Consider the following 15,731-nt stretch of genomic DNA (forward strand, 5'->3'; position numbering starts at 1 on the left):
TGTCAGTGTCTAGTATGAAGGGGCAGGTAAAGTCAGGCTAGGCTAACACTGGTGGCTGGGTTAGCATGTCAATCAAGCATTCCAGAATCTCTTGGTGATCCCTGCCCCATTGTACTGGAGCTCGAGAAGACTGTTGGGGGTATTTTGCTCTGCCTCTGGTTGGTTTGGGTTGTGGTGTGTCAGACTTAGTTTGGAGTAAGTCATACAGAGGTTTTGTAATGCGTGAGAAGTCCTGCACATACGTCCGATAATAGCTCAGGAATCCCAAGAGCTGTCTGACGTCTCCAACTGTCTGAGTTTGACCCACCCAGCATAAGGAACTCTCTGGCCATTAACTGCATACAGTTCAAGTTCGTCATCTAGCAGCTCTTTCAGTGATCTCACAGGATAGGTAGGAATGCACTTCTTGGCCCACTATCTCTCTATTATGCTCACACACTGTTACAGGTGGAAACTGAGCGACCCCTGAGTGACCCTGCACCAACATAAGGGAGAGCAGCTTATTCAGCACCATTCATCTCATCATCTAGAAGGGAGACGCCATGGAAACCATTTGTGATTCTCAAATGATGATTTTATGTTTAATCAGTTTTGTATGATGATGATTTTTACATAAACCTGCATTGATATAACAGCAGTGAATACATTTTTTTAATAACATTTAAAACACTCTTGCCTTGATCGACACTTTTACAGGACACTGAATTACTGTTGCCATATCATTGGTAAGTACAGGGAGCATAAATAAACTAATGACACATCTAACTTTTGTGCTTTTGTTGGTTGGTATTATTTAATAAACATCTGTACTGTTGTGAAAAAAAGTAGTAAGTATAGTATTTTATTACAAACACCACTGAAGCCTCCATGAGGTTGTTCTTGTATAATTCCTGTGATGTTTAGGTTACTGTTGTAAGATTCAAACCAGGTGTGCAGTGTAAAACCAATACACTTAAGAGCTTCAGGGCATTTATTGTTCATTAAAAAAATATCTAAAGTTGGTTATCAACAACACTGGAGATATGACAAAGTGATGATCAGCCTACAACTGAATTTACAGCAAGGTAAGTTTGAATATTTGTAGGGGGCATCAATCTTCAGTAATAACTGCTAATAATTATTATAAAGAAGAAGAAGAAATGGTGCAATGGAGGAACAATAATACTTGATAATAAATACTGTACAGCATGTGATGCAGCAGTCTGTACTTTTAGGATAATCTAAAGTGTGAAGAAATAGCAGTCATCCTAATAAAGACGGACACAGTGCAACAGTCTGTTCGCTAAAATGCTTCATCAAACAGCATGAGCCCTGCGATAAAGGTTCAAGTAAAAAAGCAACAAAAGCATTAAGGATGGTCATCATGTATGTAATATCAAATATAGACATGAACGGTATTAAACTGGCTGCTGAAACTACTACAGTTAGCTATAAAGCTCAACTCGTATTAAGGAAACTGTGATTAAGATTAAGAATACCTTTCATTAGTCCCACAATGGGGAAATTGCGCAAGATAGATAGCAGCAAGTCTGTAACACAGAGTAAGCCTGGAGACAGATGATAACCGATGACTTAGGTTGTTGTCAAAGCTGTAGGTACTTGTGTGACACTTTGATTGTGCGCACAAAGTTTTTATTTACACGTGTGAGACCGTCTTATTTCCTCGCGAGTGTGCAACAGCGCCCCCTGGATTTATGACTTAAATGTAACGTCATACAAAAAGTATGGTATAGAGGCAACTAACTCAGAAGAGGCAAAGGGAATGGGACACTGGACAGAAAAGGAGACATTTATATCACATTCAGAACATGGTTTCAGGGTCCAGACTGCAGGGGGGGCTTAGGAGAGAAGAGACAGTGATCACAAGACACAGGTTGGGGCATTGTATGCTTAACAAGACATTACATGTGATAGGGAAACATGAGACAGGGTGGTGTGAGTGTGGTCAGGAAGAGGAAACAGTGGAGCATGTGGTTCTGAGGTGTAGGGACTACAGGGTGCAAAAGGGAGAATCTGAGGATAAGGCTGAGGGAGCTGCAGGTGCATGAGTTCTCACTCAAGAGTAATTTGGGGTGTGGTAGTAAAGCACAGATAGGGTTACTAGTGTCCTTTTTAAAAGAGACAGGGTTATATGTGAGCATATAGTCAGTACTGATGAGTTGGTTAGTAGTTTGAATAGGTTTTTTTAGATTGTGAGTTCACGCAATGTCCCATACTCCGGAACAGTAGGTGGTGGTAATGCTCCTTTAAGTTGGTTGCCAACCGCCGTAAAACAAAAAGAAGAAGAAGAAGAAGACTACCGGCAGTTGCAGAGGGGACGTATGGAAAAGTTTGCTGCAGGTATGGTTAAAAGTTTACGGTTTGCTTAATCTTGGTTGACAGCGCGTTTTATTAAATGCACTGAATGTTGACTTGTAGGAGCTTCCACCGCGATCGTACTATTGAGCGAAAGGAGCTTTATGTTCAACTACGGAGCGGAATCGGTGAGTGTTTGTTCGAAGTTAACGTTAGCATTAGCCGCTTTATTAGTTTGGTTGCCCAGTTGCCCAGATTTTTGAGGTCTCCTCTGCTGTTACCATGGCTGTCGCTGTTACCATGGTGACAGACTGATGCTGAATTTGGAAATTCAGCTCCGTCTTCAAATGGCCGGGGATTAAAGATGAAGTGGTTTTTGAGGTCTCCACTGAGTTTAACATTAGTGTGTATTGCGTGGAATGTGGCGTTCAAAGCAATGCTTCAGCTGTGGCAACCAAACTTGCATTTTCTTCAGGAAATGCAAGTTTAATGCATTTAAATGCATTTAATTTGAGAGTTGTCATTGAAGTGTTAGGACAATAACATCGTATTTATACTAAACAACCATAGGCGTAGCTACCATTACATCAGAGTGCGCCGTGTCATGGAAAAGGTATTAAACATTTTCCATGTCTTCTGCAAAATGCTACTCCTCCTACAAATTACAAGATAGAGAAACCATTCGAAGCTTAATCATTATTAATATTCCGTACGTTTTTTGGCTCAGCATATCTTCAGAATGCATGGGCCGATTCAAACCATTCAAACATCAAAAGATTCAGCTCATTCAGGACATTCCCGGAAACCGTCAATAATAATTACAAATATTATAATATTAAAAATATTAAACATTTTCCATGTCTTCTGCAAAATGCTACTCCTCCTATAAATTACAAGATAGAGAAACCATTCGAAGCTTAAAATACTTCCAACATCTTGGTCTTTAATTATTCCTAGTATTGACTGTATCTATAGCAGTAATACATTTGTGCATTGCATGGTTGAAAAATGATTGCACTGTTATGTTGTGCAAGTAAAGCTGAGAGAAGTCTGAAGAGCCAAAAACTTCATATGAAGGTATTCACTGGCAAGAAACACATATATTTTTTTATTCTATTTAAATTGTGCTATTAATGATGAAATCCTACACCTAAAACACTGAAGAAAGAACACAGACATGACGAGTTCATGGAATCTGATTAGAGAAAGCACATTTTTTGTGTATGTGGCTTCATGTGGTGTGAGTCTATGCACAGTTCCTCAGGGAGAAGCCAGAAACAACGTGACTCAGTTTGGTTACTTTGGGAGGAGCAGGCATGGTGATGACACGCTTCAGGTAGCAGCGGCGCCTACAAGAAACCGCAGAAACACAATCAGGATACAAAACACATGACTGCAGAAGCATCTGATTAATATGAAATGTTGCTGCGAGAATCGTATTTAAACATTTGTACTAATCTTAGTGCATAAGAAATACTGTACCATATCTCCGAGATAGAGTAAGTTTCATTGACATAGGTGTAGAATTGGCAGTTTGGATCCTCTGTACAGGTCGTCTGACATGTCTCTAAACCATCCGTCAGCACGTTGCGCATGTCAGAACCTCGGAAGTGTATACCTTCCTGAGCCACCCTGAGCCAGTCTGTTAGCAGAGACAAATGGTTAAATAAGATAAAACATATGCATGAGCTGAGCTAAATGATATCAAAAAAGAACAACACGCGGTACATACTGTCATCAAACTGACAGAAGCGTGATGGTATCCCTGATGTGACTTCTCCTTTTGCGCTGACCACCATTTGATTAGGATTGCTCTTCAGCTGGCAACTTAAGTCGTTACTGTAACAATAATTGAATAAAGTATTTTTGATGTAGCACAGAGTATAGCTGCAAGTGTATTAAGAGTCAGAGTATCCAAAAACAGTACATGGAATAAGAGAAGTATGTGCAGGATGGATGAGCAGAGCACAGAGAATGGCATTGTTCAGGGGAGGCAGCGGGCAGCGACTGGATGTTGCTTCCGGGGATGTCAGTGCTTGGAAAAAGCCTGGGATTGCACACTGTATAAAACATAGATAAAAAAAACAGTTGCAGGTAGCTTCAACAGTCATGACTGAGATGTTTGGGTGAGATGTTTGGCGTACCTGTGTCAAAGTGTTGGCTTATGTCTATGTTGTGGGAGAATCCAGATATTAGACCGGACTTTCTTTCTACAATAGTAGGGCTTGGTATGTTCCAGCTGAATTTAAGGTGACACTTAAACCTAAAACAGAGAGAAAGCACTTGGTTTATGCCAGCTTAAGGTTTGGGGAGTCCATATTCTTAACAGAAAGCCAGAAAGCAAACTTTAGAAATGGTGGTGTAAGGACAAGAAAACTACATTCAAATATAAAATGATTCGATCCTCATGCACCTGATACTCTCAGGTCTGAACAGGTCATTCACAAAAGTGAAGAACTGACAGCCAGGGTCCTGAGTACAGGCTCGCTGACACTCCTCATAGCTGTCAGTGAAAAACATTCTGTAGTCTGCACCAAAGAAGTCCACATTCTCGTAGACCTGAGATAGACAAGGTTCTGGAAACATGGAAAAAGAAGGTTACAGAGCAGGTAACCATACTCATTCTTCACTGTTTTTTGCTAGTTTGGAAAAACCTACTTGGGTTTAGGTTGCAGTTTTTGAGAGAAAAGCCAGAAGTGACTCCCAGCAGTACAGTTTGAACTGTGGGCTCTCCAGATGGAGTGGACTTGAGGTAGCAGTAAAAGTGCCTACAGAGAGAGAGGTGTGGGAACTTAAAACGTTGCAGGGCCCTGAAATAACAGACTAAACTTTATATTGTGGTACTCATTATAGAGCTATAGGAATTAAATGTCAACACGTCTTTTACAAATTTCACATTTTTGGACTTTTACACAGTTTTGTGACTTTATTTGTCCTTGTTTTTTTTTTTTATCAAATCTGCGACAAATAAGTGCACATTTAGGAATTAAACATGATCTAGCAATTACATTTAATATATTATTCTCTGTTGTTAAAAGGACTTGAATTAACTCCAAATTCAAAGTTAAGGACTTTGGACTTGACTTGGGACTTGTCAATATTGACTTGGGATTTGCTTGTTTTGACTCTGGACTTGAGGACAAAGACTTGAGACTTACCTGTGACTTGCAAAACAGTGACTTGGTCCCGCCTCTGGTACATACATCTGACCCTTACACAGAACCAAATGTGCGTCATATACCTGTTGTCCTGTGTCCAATCGGGGCGAATGAAGGTGAAGAAGAGGCAGGAGGGGTGCTGGGTGCACAACTGCTGACAGTGCTCCACGTCAGGTGAGTACATGAACATTATGTCAGTTCCTGCGAAATCTATGTTCTCCTGAAGCGTCGGATTGCATTCTGAATATGGGCTTTTGTCTGAAACAGACAAAAAAAACATTTTAACGTACAAGCATGAATTAAACAGACATGCATGTGACACTTCCTGTCAGATATGAGTTATGTTGTTACCTTGTCCAAAGGAAAGGCGGCACAGGGAGAAGAAAGCCAGCAAAATCCAATGAGTGACCATCGTCATTGACTTACTGAGACTGCAGAGTCAGAAGCACAACTGCAGCTTAAAAAGACGGTTCTGTAAATATTTGTTTGTCAAAGGTCTGTTTGCACTCCTCCACAATGTTTATCTGAACATTTTTGAACGATAACAGTGAAACATTAGGTATTTTAAAACGTTATGTACATCTTTATGTGCAATGCAATGAACTAACAGATAGATGGCATCATCTGTATTTATGTTAATCTAATAATTTAACAATTATTGACAATGCTTTTTTATCGCACAGCATTTTGCAGTGGAGCTTCTGTCTGATATGTTGTTTTTGTGGCGTTATGTGTTATATAACTGTTACTGACAATCATATGATGTGTGGAAGAAGCACATGCACTTTCAACCCACAGTTCACATGGGCCTCTTCAAACACAAGTGCAAATACAAGTGTACTTTTGTTCTGTTAGTGTAACAATCCAAGAGGAACAGGAAGTACATATATATACATATATTTCATTTCAATCATGAGAGACTCAGCGAACTGAATGAGAAAGATTTATTAAGTACAAAGTTAGAATGTGCATTGGCGTCCTAGACCCCATCGTGAAGATCACATCCGGAAAGGGGGGAAAACGCAAGAGGAGAGGCCGCTGGATCAGAAGATCCCCTCGGGGTCTAGACCTGGTGGTGGTGGAGAGCTGGAGGGCAGGAGATAGGAGGCCTTACTGGCGTGGATCTGGTGGTGCTTGGGGTGGAGGAGGGTTGCCGGGTTCGATCAGAAGACAGCTGGAGAAGAGACGAAGACTTTTAAATTTCATGCTAAGCTGTGATTGGTCAGGAGAGGGATGGAAAGCGACAGCTGATTGGTGAGGGAGGTGCTTTCTATTAAGCACCTGACTAAGAGAGCGGAAGAGAGGGGGAGCAGAGGAGTGAGGGATAGAAGGAGAAAGATTAGGAAGCGGATAGGGATAAATGGTGAATGATGGGAAACAGAGTCTTCCTGATTGAACTTACGCTAAGAGCTACATTTCAATCATGAGAGACTCAGCGAACTGAATGAGAAAGATTTATTAAGTACAAAGTTTGAATGTGCATTGGCTTCCTAGACCCCATCGTGAAGATCACATCCGGAAAGGGGGGAAAACGCAAGAGGAGAGGCCGCTGGATCAGAAGATCACCCCAAAACAGAGACAGAGATGAGAATTGAGGTCGATACGTATCTGGGCTCTAGTTTGTTTGGCATTGACTCGTTAGCCGCGAGCTATTGTCATGCTACCGCTAGCCTAGCCGGACCTATTAATTTGAATGGGCCGGTTAGCATGGGCTTTTAAGCTTTGTTTCTCAAATAATGCAAACTTAAATGAAGTGTCCATAACTCTAATAATGTCCTGTTACTCTTTGAATGTTACATACCACTTGACCGAAACTTTATCAATGCAAATGAAGTTGTTGTTGTCCTATATTAGCACTGTGCATTAGAGTATTGTTTTAATGCCTTTTTGTAAAATAATATAGTTCAATATTACAGAATATACATATTATATCAATATACATTGATGCACACTAACAGTTTTGTTAATGTATATTGATGAATATTGTATGTGATCTGTGTGACATTATATATCATATTTATTAGCGTACATTGATAGATGTTATATTGATTTTGAATTGGAAAATGTATTTAATGCGGCTAGTAATAATTACTGTTACTTGGCCCTGTGTCTCATCCAGAGCCTAGAGCCTGAACTCAATTAATTCATCTCAACTCAACAAGATGGGAAAAGACTTTTCCACCTCAAGCCTGAGGAGTCCCCTTTCCAAGCTAGGCTGGTAGGAGGCTCCTGTAGAGTTTGGGAAGTTGAATGAACAACATTTAAGTCACGTCGATTGTAACCATGTAATGTTGAAATTGATAACTTGATGATACTTGAAATGGCCATTCGCATTCTTTGTTTCATGTCTGCTGTTTGTCTGCAAAGTCCATAATATAAGGTACCATCAAAACACAAATCTTCTGTCTCCGTGTCTCCCTCCAGTAGACGGTTTCCTAACTTCTGATACTAGCCTGGGCTATCAGTAATAACCAAGCAGCAACCTTCGGGGCTCAAAGTTGAAGCCCATGCGGAAGTGTCAAAACTTGTAATTCACGCCACAACTGCTGGGGGCTGGCTCCAAAAGCGAGTAATTTCCCAGAGACTCCCATGTTAAAATGGCTGACTTCACAGCAGAAAAGATCATGTTTACATCCTGGTACAAAAAATCGCTCTGGTCTCAGATGATAGGTTCCCTTCTCGTGTCAATTGTACGGGCGGGGGGGGGGGGGGGGATTTTTTTACAACTCACTCGTTTCAATTGTATTCGGACTTTAAGTCACACATAATTATGGGCGTTGCTGCTTGAGTGACAGACAGTTGACGTATTACAGTGTGAGTTTCCTGCTTCCACGATCGCCCGCCCCCCTAAACCCCGCTCGTGCTCATATTCGTGTCCATATTTGGAGTTTTGGCGGACGTGACGCTGCCAACATGGCGGCGGTATCACGTCCCGGAACGTCCTGTCGAGCCTCAAAACGGCTCTTCAGAAACAAACAGGTGATGTCACGGAAGTTCTGTCCATAGTTTTTACCGTCAATATATTTTCTATTTTAAAAAATAACATTAATACAAACGAGATGATATTACACATTCAGTAGCATGTATTACACACAGTGCAGCCTATAGGTAGTGATGTTATAATGAATCCCCGCGAGCATATCGAATCAAACGAAGCCCCATTTAACAGCTCATTTGGGAGTACTGACACCTGCTGGTCATTTGATGAAAAGCAATCCAACTGTGATAAAACGTGTTCTAAGGTTTATCAGAATTCCTGTATGAGGCATTGTAAAGATATAGAGAAACGAAACAAATCTACCCTGTATGTGGTATAAATAAATCTGTGCTTTAATTCATATTTCTATGTATAATTATATATATATATATATATATATACATATATATATATATATATATATATATATATATATACCAAACCAAATTGCTGCAATATTGCAAATTGCTGACAACCTTTTCTTTTTTGATGGCTCCATTTTGATACAGTCACGCTAAACACTGTCGATATTTCCTGAGCCTTTTTCAGAAATTCAAACAGTCGAATCACAAAACGAGGCAGTCAAGTAATTGCAGAGAAATGGGGCCTCGTTTTCCGTTGGTCACGTGATGTTCTGACAAATGATACAGGCTTCGACATAGGCTTCATTTGGACACGCCCCTTTTACTCGATACATGCCTCGGGGCTTCAGTGTCAGATGTAACATCACTACCTAAAGGATAATGAAGCATCTGATGCTGAGGTGGTGGTATGGTGGTATTGCTTAGGGCCCCATAAAGGCTTGGGCCAGCCCTGGCTCAGAGGTGAGCTGTTTCTCCTCAGCTCATTAGTAAGGGTTGTGTTGCCCTGCCTAGTTAAAAGGAAGCAGGTTCATTGAAATAAATCTTTTAAAAGTGATTTGGCCTTGTATTTATCTGCAACTGTGCATGCAATAGTAGGCAAGTGACACATTTAACAGGAAGATAAACAAACAAAAAAGTCAACAGGAAAATGAAGGCGATATATGGAGGTGGTGGGGCAGGATAGGATTAGTGGATCTTGAGCAGCTCCCAGTGGTTGATTTGATGACAGCAACCAGAGCAAAAACATTACATCTTGATGTCAGAGCTTCACTGTTGCCTCACCCTGTTCAGTTGTAGTATGTAGTTGAGATGATTCTAATTTCATGCGCTGCTGATCAATGCTATGGACGAAGAGAATGGGATGTGTCGCTTGTCAGCTTTTGATTCAGTACAAGCTGACGCAGAGGGGTGGTTTTCCAGTTACTGGCTTTCTTGTACAGTGAATTAGAAACAGTTTCTTCTGAGAATCACATTTTTTAATTTAACAATTTTAAATCTTAATATACAATTAATTATCAAAGCATTCTATCTTTAAGAGGTACTGAAAAGAAAAGCAGTCACCTATGAGTGTGCCAGTCTCAGTGTGTGTATTGAGTTTGCCTTCTTTATAAATTTAAATGATATAACTGCAACTTTCTAAACAAAATCCTTGACAGGATATAGAAACCATGTCCAATCGTCCAGAAGCTGGATGAGAATCAGTTCATGTGTAAAAGTACTGCATGTAACATGCTCAATAACACAGTGTGTACACAACTCACACAGTAGACAAGTATGCATGCATTTCTGTGTGTGTAGGCTGCGTCCCATGGTGACCTCATTTTCTTTGCGGCTCCATACACCCCTGCCCCTTCCAGACAAAATCCATAATTTCTATTTGATGGTGCAGTCAGGCTGGGCTTTCTGGAGGACACTGCCTGAAATTGATGTGTCTCATTTCAGGTCTACTGAGGACGCCAATTACCCTTTGGAAACTCTTTGACGATGCTGGTGCTACACTCACATTCTATTCTCGTTCTGTTGTTTTTGCCTTGCTCCCTATCCTTTTTCCAGGTGATTCACTCTTCTATCTGTCCTTCTTCCTTATACTGCTTTTTGCATCCTCCGTATCTGCCTGAGACCATTGTGTATTTCACACTCACCCACTGCTATCAATCTTTCCATTTGTTCCTGTTTATGCGTGTCAGCCCACCTGGCCATGTTGATGCAGCCGTATGCTTCAGAGCTGTGCACTGAATTTGATATGATTATAGTAGACGCCCCTATATACTGTGGAGAATTCCGCTTGATAAAACATGTCAGGGCTTTTTTTTTCTTAACATAGTACACATGGTCTATATAATTGTGGTCCTGTTAATACTGATATTCTAATTGCACTATTTGCCCTGGAAATCAAATTCTCCGCTGGATGTTTACTTTGCAAAGTACTGAAGAAGAACCTCATGTCCTTGCACAGAGAGTTTACTAAATGTATCTGTTACTAAAAACTAAATGAAATGAAAAATTATTGAACTAAAGCTACTGGGCAAAAGCGAAAAAAAGCGAAAGCTACAGGGAATCCATGACAAGACTATGCCTGCCAGCAACACACTCCAACAATCTCACTAATTGCAGAGGATTGGTGATTTTTATTTGGCTAACTCGGTGTAGTAATGAATTTGACAAACAAAGTATTTAAGCAGAGCAGAGGTATCAGGTACGTGAGAGCTGTGTAATTTGGCTCTGAATTCTCTCTATGGCCTTCTCCAGGGAGTACTTGTTACGGGCCTTGTAGGTGTGGCTGTGTTCTCTCTCTTTCAGGTGGATTTCCCTGAGAGCTGATGACCTGCAGGTGTGAGCAGGCTATAAAAGCCACTGCACCTCCCCAATCTCTCACTCTCCCACTCATGCTGCTGATGGCAGGTTTGCTGCTCTCTCCACCTTTTTTTAATGTTTCTCCTAGAACTTTAGTTAATAAATGTACTGGTCTTTTGTTTTTGGTTTCTACATGTATTGCTTCCTTTTGAGTCAGAGGTTGTAACATAATGGGGGCTCGTCTGCTTTTTCTGAACTGATTGATTTATGGATGTGGTTCTGTTGTTGGTGGAGTGCAGCTTTGTTGAACCCTCCTCATCTTTTGTTGGTATGTTTGGTGAATAAACTTATTTGATATGTTTTTTTTTTCTCTTGCATGGATTCATATATGAGCTGGTTGGTTAGGGTGAGTGTTTTCAAGGGTATCCTGGGTGGGGGCACGCTTCGAGGTTCTGTTGTAAGCTGCATCTTTGGTTTGCTGCAAAACCTCGAGTTCAGCATTTAAAGTCACCTCGAGCCTGGTAACTGCAGAAGATAGACAGGTCGAACCTTGTCTGGGTTCACATTGGAAAGTGGCCCCTGAAGCCATTGCTCATACTGTTTGAGAAAATCAGTGGCTGTCTCGTAGAGGCACAGGAATGGTGCCAACTTGTCCTGTATTTGCTTCCGTTGTGGATACTGAGAGACAGACCAGCCGTAGGCCTCCTCCTCCAGATTGAAATCATTAATCTTTCCAAAGGTAGAGGAGGTAAGGTTGGGTGATACAGTAAGGGTAGGATAAAGAAATAAACACATACAAATAAAAGATGAAGTGAATGAGTATTGATGAATAGATTAAATATAATATACCAGTTATACCTCCTTGGTTATTTATTCTTACATGCAATGCTGCCCTCCAGAGGTTAATATTTGAAGAAAACATGCATTCACCTTTAAATAATGTACATTGCAATATGGGCATTTTACAGGCAAACGACCTCCTCCACTCTTTAATTTAAGGTCTGAATTAAACCTATATTACAGCATGTGTGGCCATTCCCTAACTATTATTTACCATGGCTATGGACTCTAGTTCAGATTCTTTAAACAACTACACATACATTTTCCATGGCTAACTCCAGCTTGGCATGGAGGGTCTGGGCTTTGTTCAGGTATTTGCTGAGATCCTTCAGTTCGCCGAATGAAGTGAACTCCTACACCATAGCTTTGCAGTTCTTCCAAAAGCCCTCACGGCTCAACTGTAATAAGTACACAAACATCCTCTTTGATTTGTGCTAGTTCCTTTTACCCTCATATGATCTACAAATTGTTGTACAGTTTTTCATTAAAAAAAATACCCAAAACGTTGATCAAGTGGAATAAATAGTGCCGTTTAAACAACAGAATTGCAGGTAAAGTAGAAATGCACATCTCCACTCTCTGATATTGCTTTGTCTTCTCTGTAATTATCTGTTGGTGTTCCATGATTGCTGGCATACATTGAAACCACTAGATAGTCTGTGTGTTGAGCGGCGAAAGGGTGATGAAGTCCATCAGGAAACACAATTGTTCATTTGAGTCTGCTAAGTTATACTCGAAATACTTTCGCAATCACAAGCTTTTCTCACACGAAACAACAGGACACTGAATTAGTCTAGTTGGGGAGGACCACATCTCACACAAGCAGTCTCCGTCGAACTCAAGTCGAGGGCTTTCTTTTGAGGGTTGCTCTTCAGGTGCAGCATGCTCATTGGTGGGCTGCGCCTACCCTCCAGCCAACCATTCAAGTCTGCTAATCTTTTCTCCAACAGAGGGATCTCTGTGGTCACTACCTTATTGATGTAAGCTTGGAATGGTTGCAGGACAACGACATACAATGGTGAAGGTTTTATATTAAAATAAGGTATTTCATTTCTGTTGTTCCTGTTACCATGTTGTAGTAGTTTGTAGATGTTAAACAAATTTAAAAAATGAAAAAGAAAAAAAAGAATGAATGCTAAATACAAAATGTAATTTTTAACAGCTTTGAGGACAAGATGGGAATGACTAGATGTCAAAAAGAATCAAGCAGGTCCGTATGATGAAAATTTTCTGCAGTCACCGTTAAGTTCCATCAGTTGAGTCTGAGTTTTAAGTGGTGTGCTCAGGGCCTTTGAAATGTGTTCAAATTCGTGGCAGAGCCTGTGAAAGGGAAAGCAGCAGTAATTCAGTGATATATGAGGAGGATTTCACAGATTTATAATCTTATTTGGACGCAGCTTGGGGCCAAGGAGCAGCACTGGAACAGAGGGCAGTACAGCAGCAAAAACCTAAAACCAAAAATGGGACTAATTTAAAACCCCTGTGACCTGCATAATGCTTTACTTCTGTGGAGTGACCAATTAATGCCTGAAGTCTCATTTGGCCACATTTCAAGTGCTACGGACTAATTAATCACATAATGCACAAATGGACACTTGCTCACTAAATGTAAAAATACATAATCAGTACAAAAGATGTGTAGTCCAGCAGTAAGAGTGAAATAGAAAATAAGTAGTGCATTCCTCTTTTGGGTACATTTAAACATAGATTAAATAAAATCAACTTTTGAGTGATAAATGTGCGAATAACCTGGATAGGCGGCAAAAATACATCGCTGTCTGTAGGTAAACCAAATACGGACACTAAAACTGCTGTTCAACCAGCCATTAACCATGAACATATAAAACACACTTTGTGCCAGGGCCGGTTCTAGACAGGCATGTATGAGGGGGCAGTCAGACATGTGAAGGGGGCATCATGTGTACGCTTCATGTTAAAGCACTTTTTTCCTCTGGTCTTATAGTGACAGTATTTTCCTTGCTGAATTGGGTTGTTAGCTGTGTCCAAAGTCAGCCTGGAGAAGTGGATTGCACTTTGTCAGGCCTCTACCTTTTGACCTGTCCAACTTGGGTGTCCCACCTGAAGACTAAAAGGTAGTCTTATGAATAAAAGTTAAACTAAAATATATAAAGCACAGCAGATAGGCTATAGATCATTTTATGTTTTATGTCTTTTTTATTAAATGTTTTATTTGTATTTTTTTAAAGCACTCTACTCCTGTCCACTTTACAACCACAGTCTCCTATTTCCCTTTGCAAAAACGTTCACAAAAAATGGTTCACAATGGTTCAAGGTTCACACACAACTTTGGAGTGCGCTTTGCACACGTGCGCCACACCCATCGCACTTCCTTGTGTGTGTGTGTCCTTGTGCAGCCATAGCACTGCATGCACTGCTTCTCAAAACTTTTTTGATCAATCTCGTCCCAACATATCACAGTGAAAATGAGAATAGGAATAAAATGAAAACAAAAAATATTTAATAACATGCTATTTTACAATCAATGATAATCATAATAATATATAAGTAAATAAATGGGAAAATAATTTATGTATAATTGCGCTCACCTGGTCACGGTGGTCCACAGCCCCCTTGCATCGGTTGTAGTCCAGGATGATCTGGGGGTTTTTTCCCCACTATCCTGGACAATTGGATCCCGATGTTGTGTGAGAAGCAGCACGTTCTTTCCCTTCTTAGGTATGTAGCTCACCACCGTGCTGTTCATCTGGAACCCAAAGCAGGAGGAGAGCGCCTCTCTCCTGCAGATGTTGAGCAGCTGCGGGGGGAGCTCAGGTTTGTTGCGCCGGACTGTCCCGACCAGAGCCATCTTCTTTTTCTGCAGCAGCCAGAGGCAAGGAGGTGAAAAAATTGTCAGTTGTTACAGTGTGCCCCTCTAGCCTAGATTGATTTCTCTGGGCGCTGTGCCAGACCTCCCCGTGTAGACGTCCATCCTCCACGATTAGGAGGTCTGAACATCCAGCGCCCAGATTTTCAACCCGTACATTTGGATTATCTGTCAAAAAGTGAATAAACATTTTTGAGTACTAGAACATACGTATCAAAGCTGCTTCAGCTCCTGGTCATTTCTGCGTCAACCTAACTGAAATGAGAGTGCATTAATTGTTTGAGATATATAACTGTTCACTGTCAGTAAGAACGCGATAACTTAGCTCAAACGTTAGCTTTTGTAATGAATGAATTTCTTCTTCTTTCTTCCTTGGAGAAATTCATCTCGCTGAAAAGTTATCATAGGTGCTCTAAACTACCAACCGAACCAACCATTGCTGTATTGTGACCTCGCGCCCTCAGCGATACTACGCACGAAGAAAAATACCTGCGCGTGCCACGAACGAATATGTATTCACGATGTAACTGTCACTCAAATTCAAACGGACGTTTATCATATTTTATAAAAGACGGAACAGTCCATTCATCTAAAGAAAGCGGGGGGAATCGGTGACGGAGGTGACACGCCGGCTGATGTTTTGTGTGTGTTTTAAGTCATAGGTAAAATATTTGTGTATTTTCTAACTTAAGATTTCTAACTTAATTAAGTTAAAAAATAGTTAACTATCATTAGTGATAGTATTAGTTAGGAGACCCAAGAAGTTATGTTGAATAATGGTAACGTCTGTCACCACTGCTTCATTCATTTAAAGGTGCTTGCTTTCCCTTTCCTGTCATACCTACCGCAAAAAAACACATATGGAAGTGTTTATTATGTAATTTTTTTTAATGTTTATTTTTTTTTCAAAACAAATTCCAATGAAACCAAAATGGATAACAAATAAATGGAAAACTGTC

The 15,731-nt window shown here is 40.5% G+C and overlaps 1 protein-coding gene across 1 annotated transcript; it reads right to left on the minus strand.

Moving 5' to 3' along the window:
- Nucleotides 1-3,375: 3,375 nt before the first annotated feature.
- On the minus strand, nt 3,376-5,925 carry LOC114426175 (coagulation factor XI-like). Its single transcript, XM_028393394.1, has 9 exons — nt 5,805-5,925; nt 5,537-5,711; nt 4,954-5,063; nt 4,709-4,871; nt 4,440-4,558; nt 4,223-4,355; nt 4,028-4,134; nt 3,778-3,937; nt 3,376-3,644 (listed from the first exon to the last, which is right to left on the minus strand). The coding sequence occupies exons 1-9, from the start codon at nt 5,869-5,871 to the stop codon at nt 3,542-3,544; spliced, it is 1,137 nt and encodes a 378-aa protein (XP_028249195.1). The 5' UTR covers nt 5,872-5,925; the 3' UTR covers nt 3,376-3,541.
- Nucleotides 5,926-15,731: the final 9,806 nt, after the last annotated feature.

Source organism: Parambassis ranga, chromosome 21 (genome assembly GCF_900634625.1).
Source record: "Parambassis ranga chromosome 21, fParRan2.1, whole genome shotgun sequence".
Lineage (NCBI taxonomy): Eukaryota > Metazoa > Chordata > Actinopteri > Ambassidae > Parambassis > Parambassis ranga.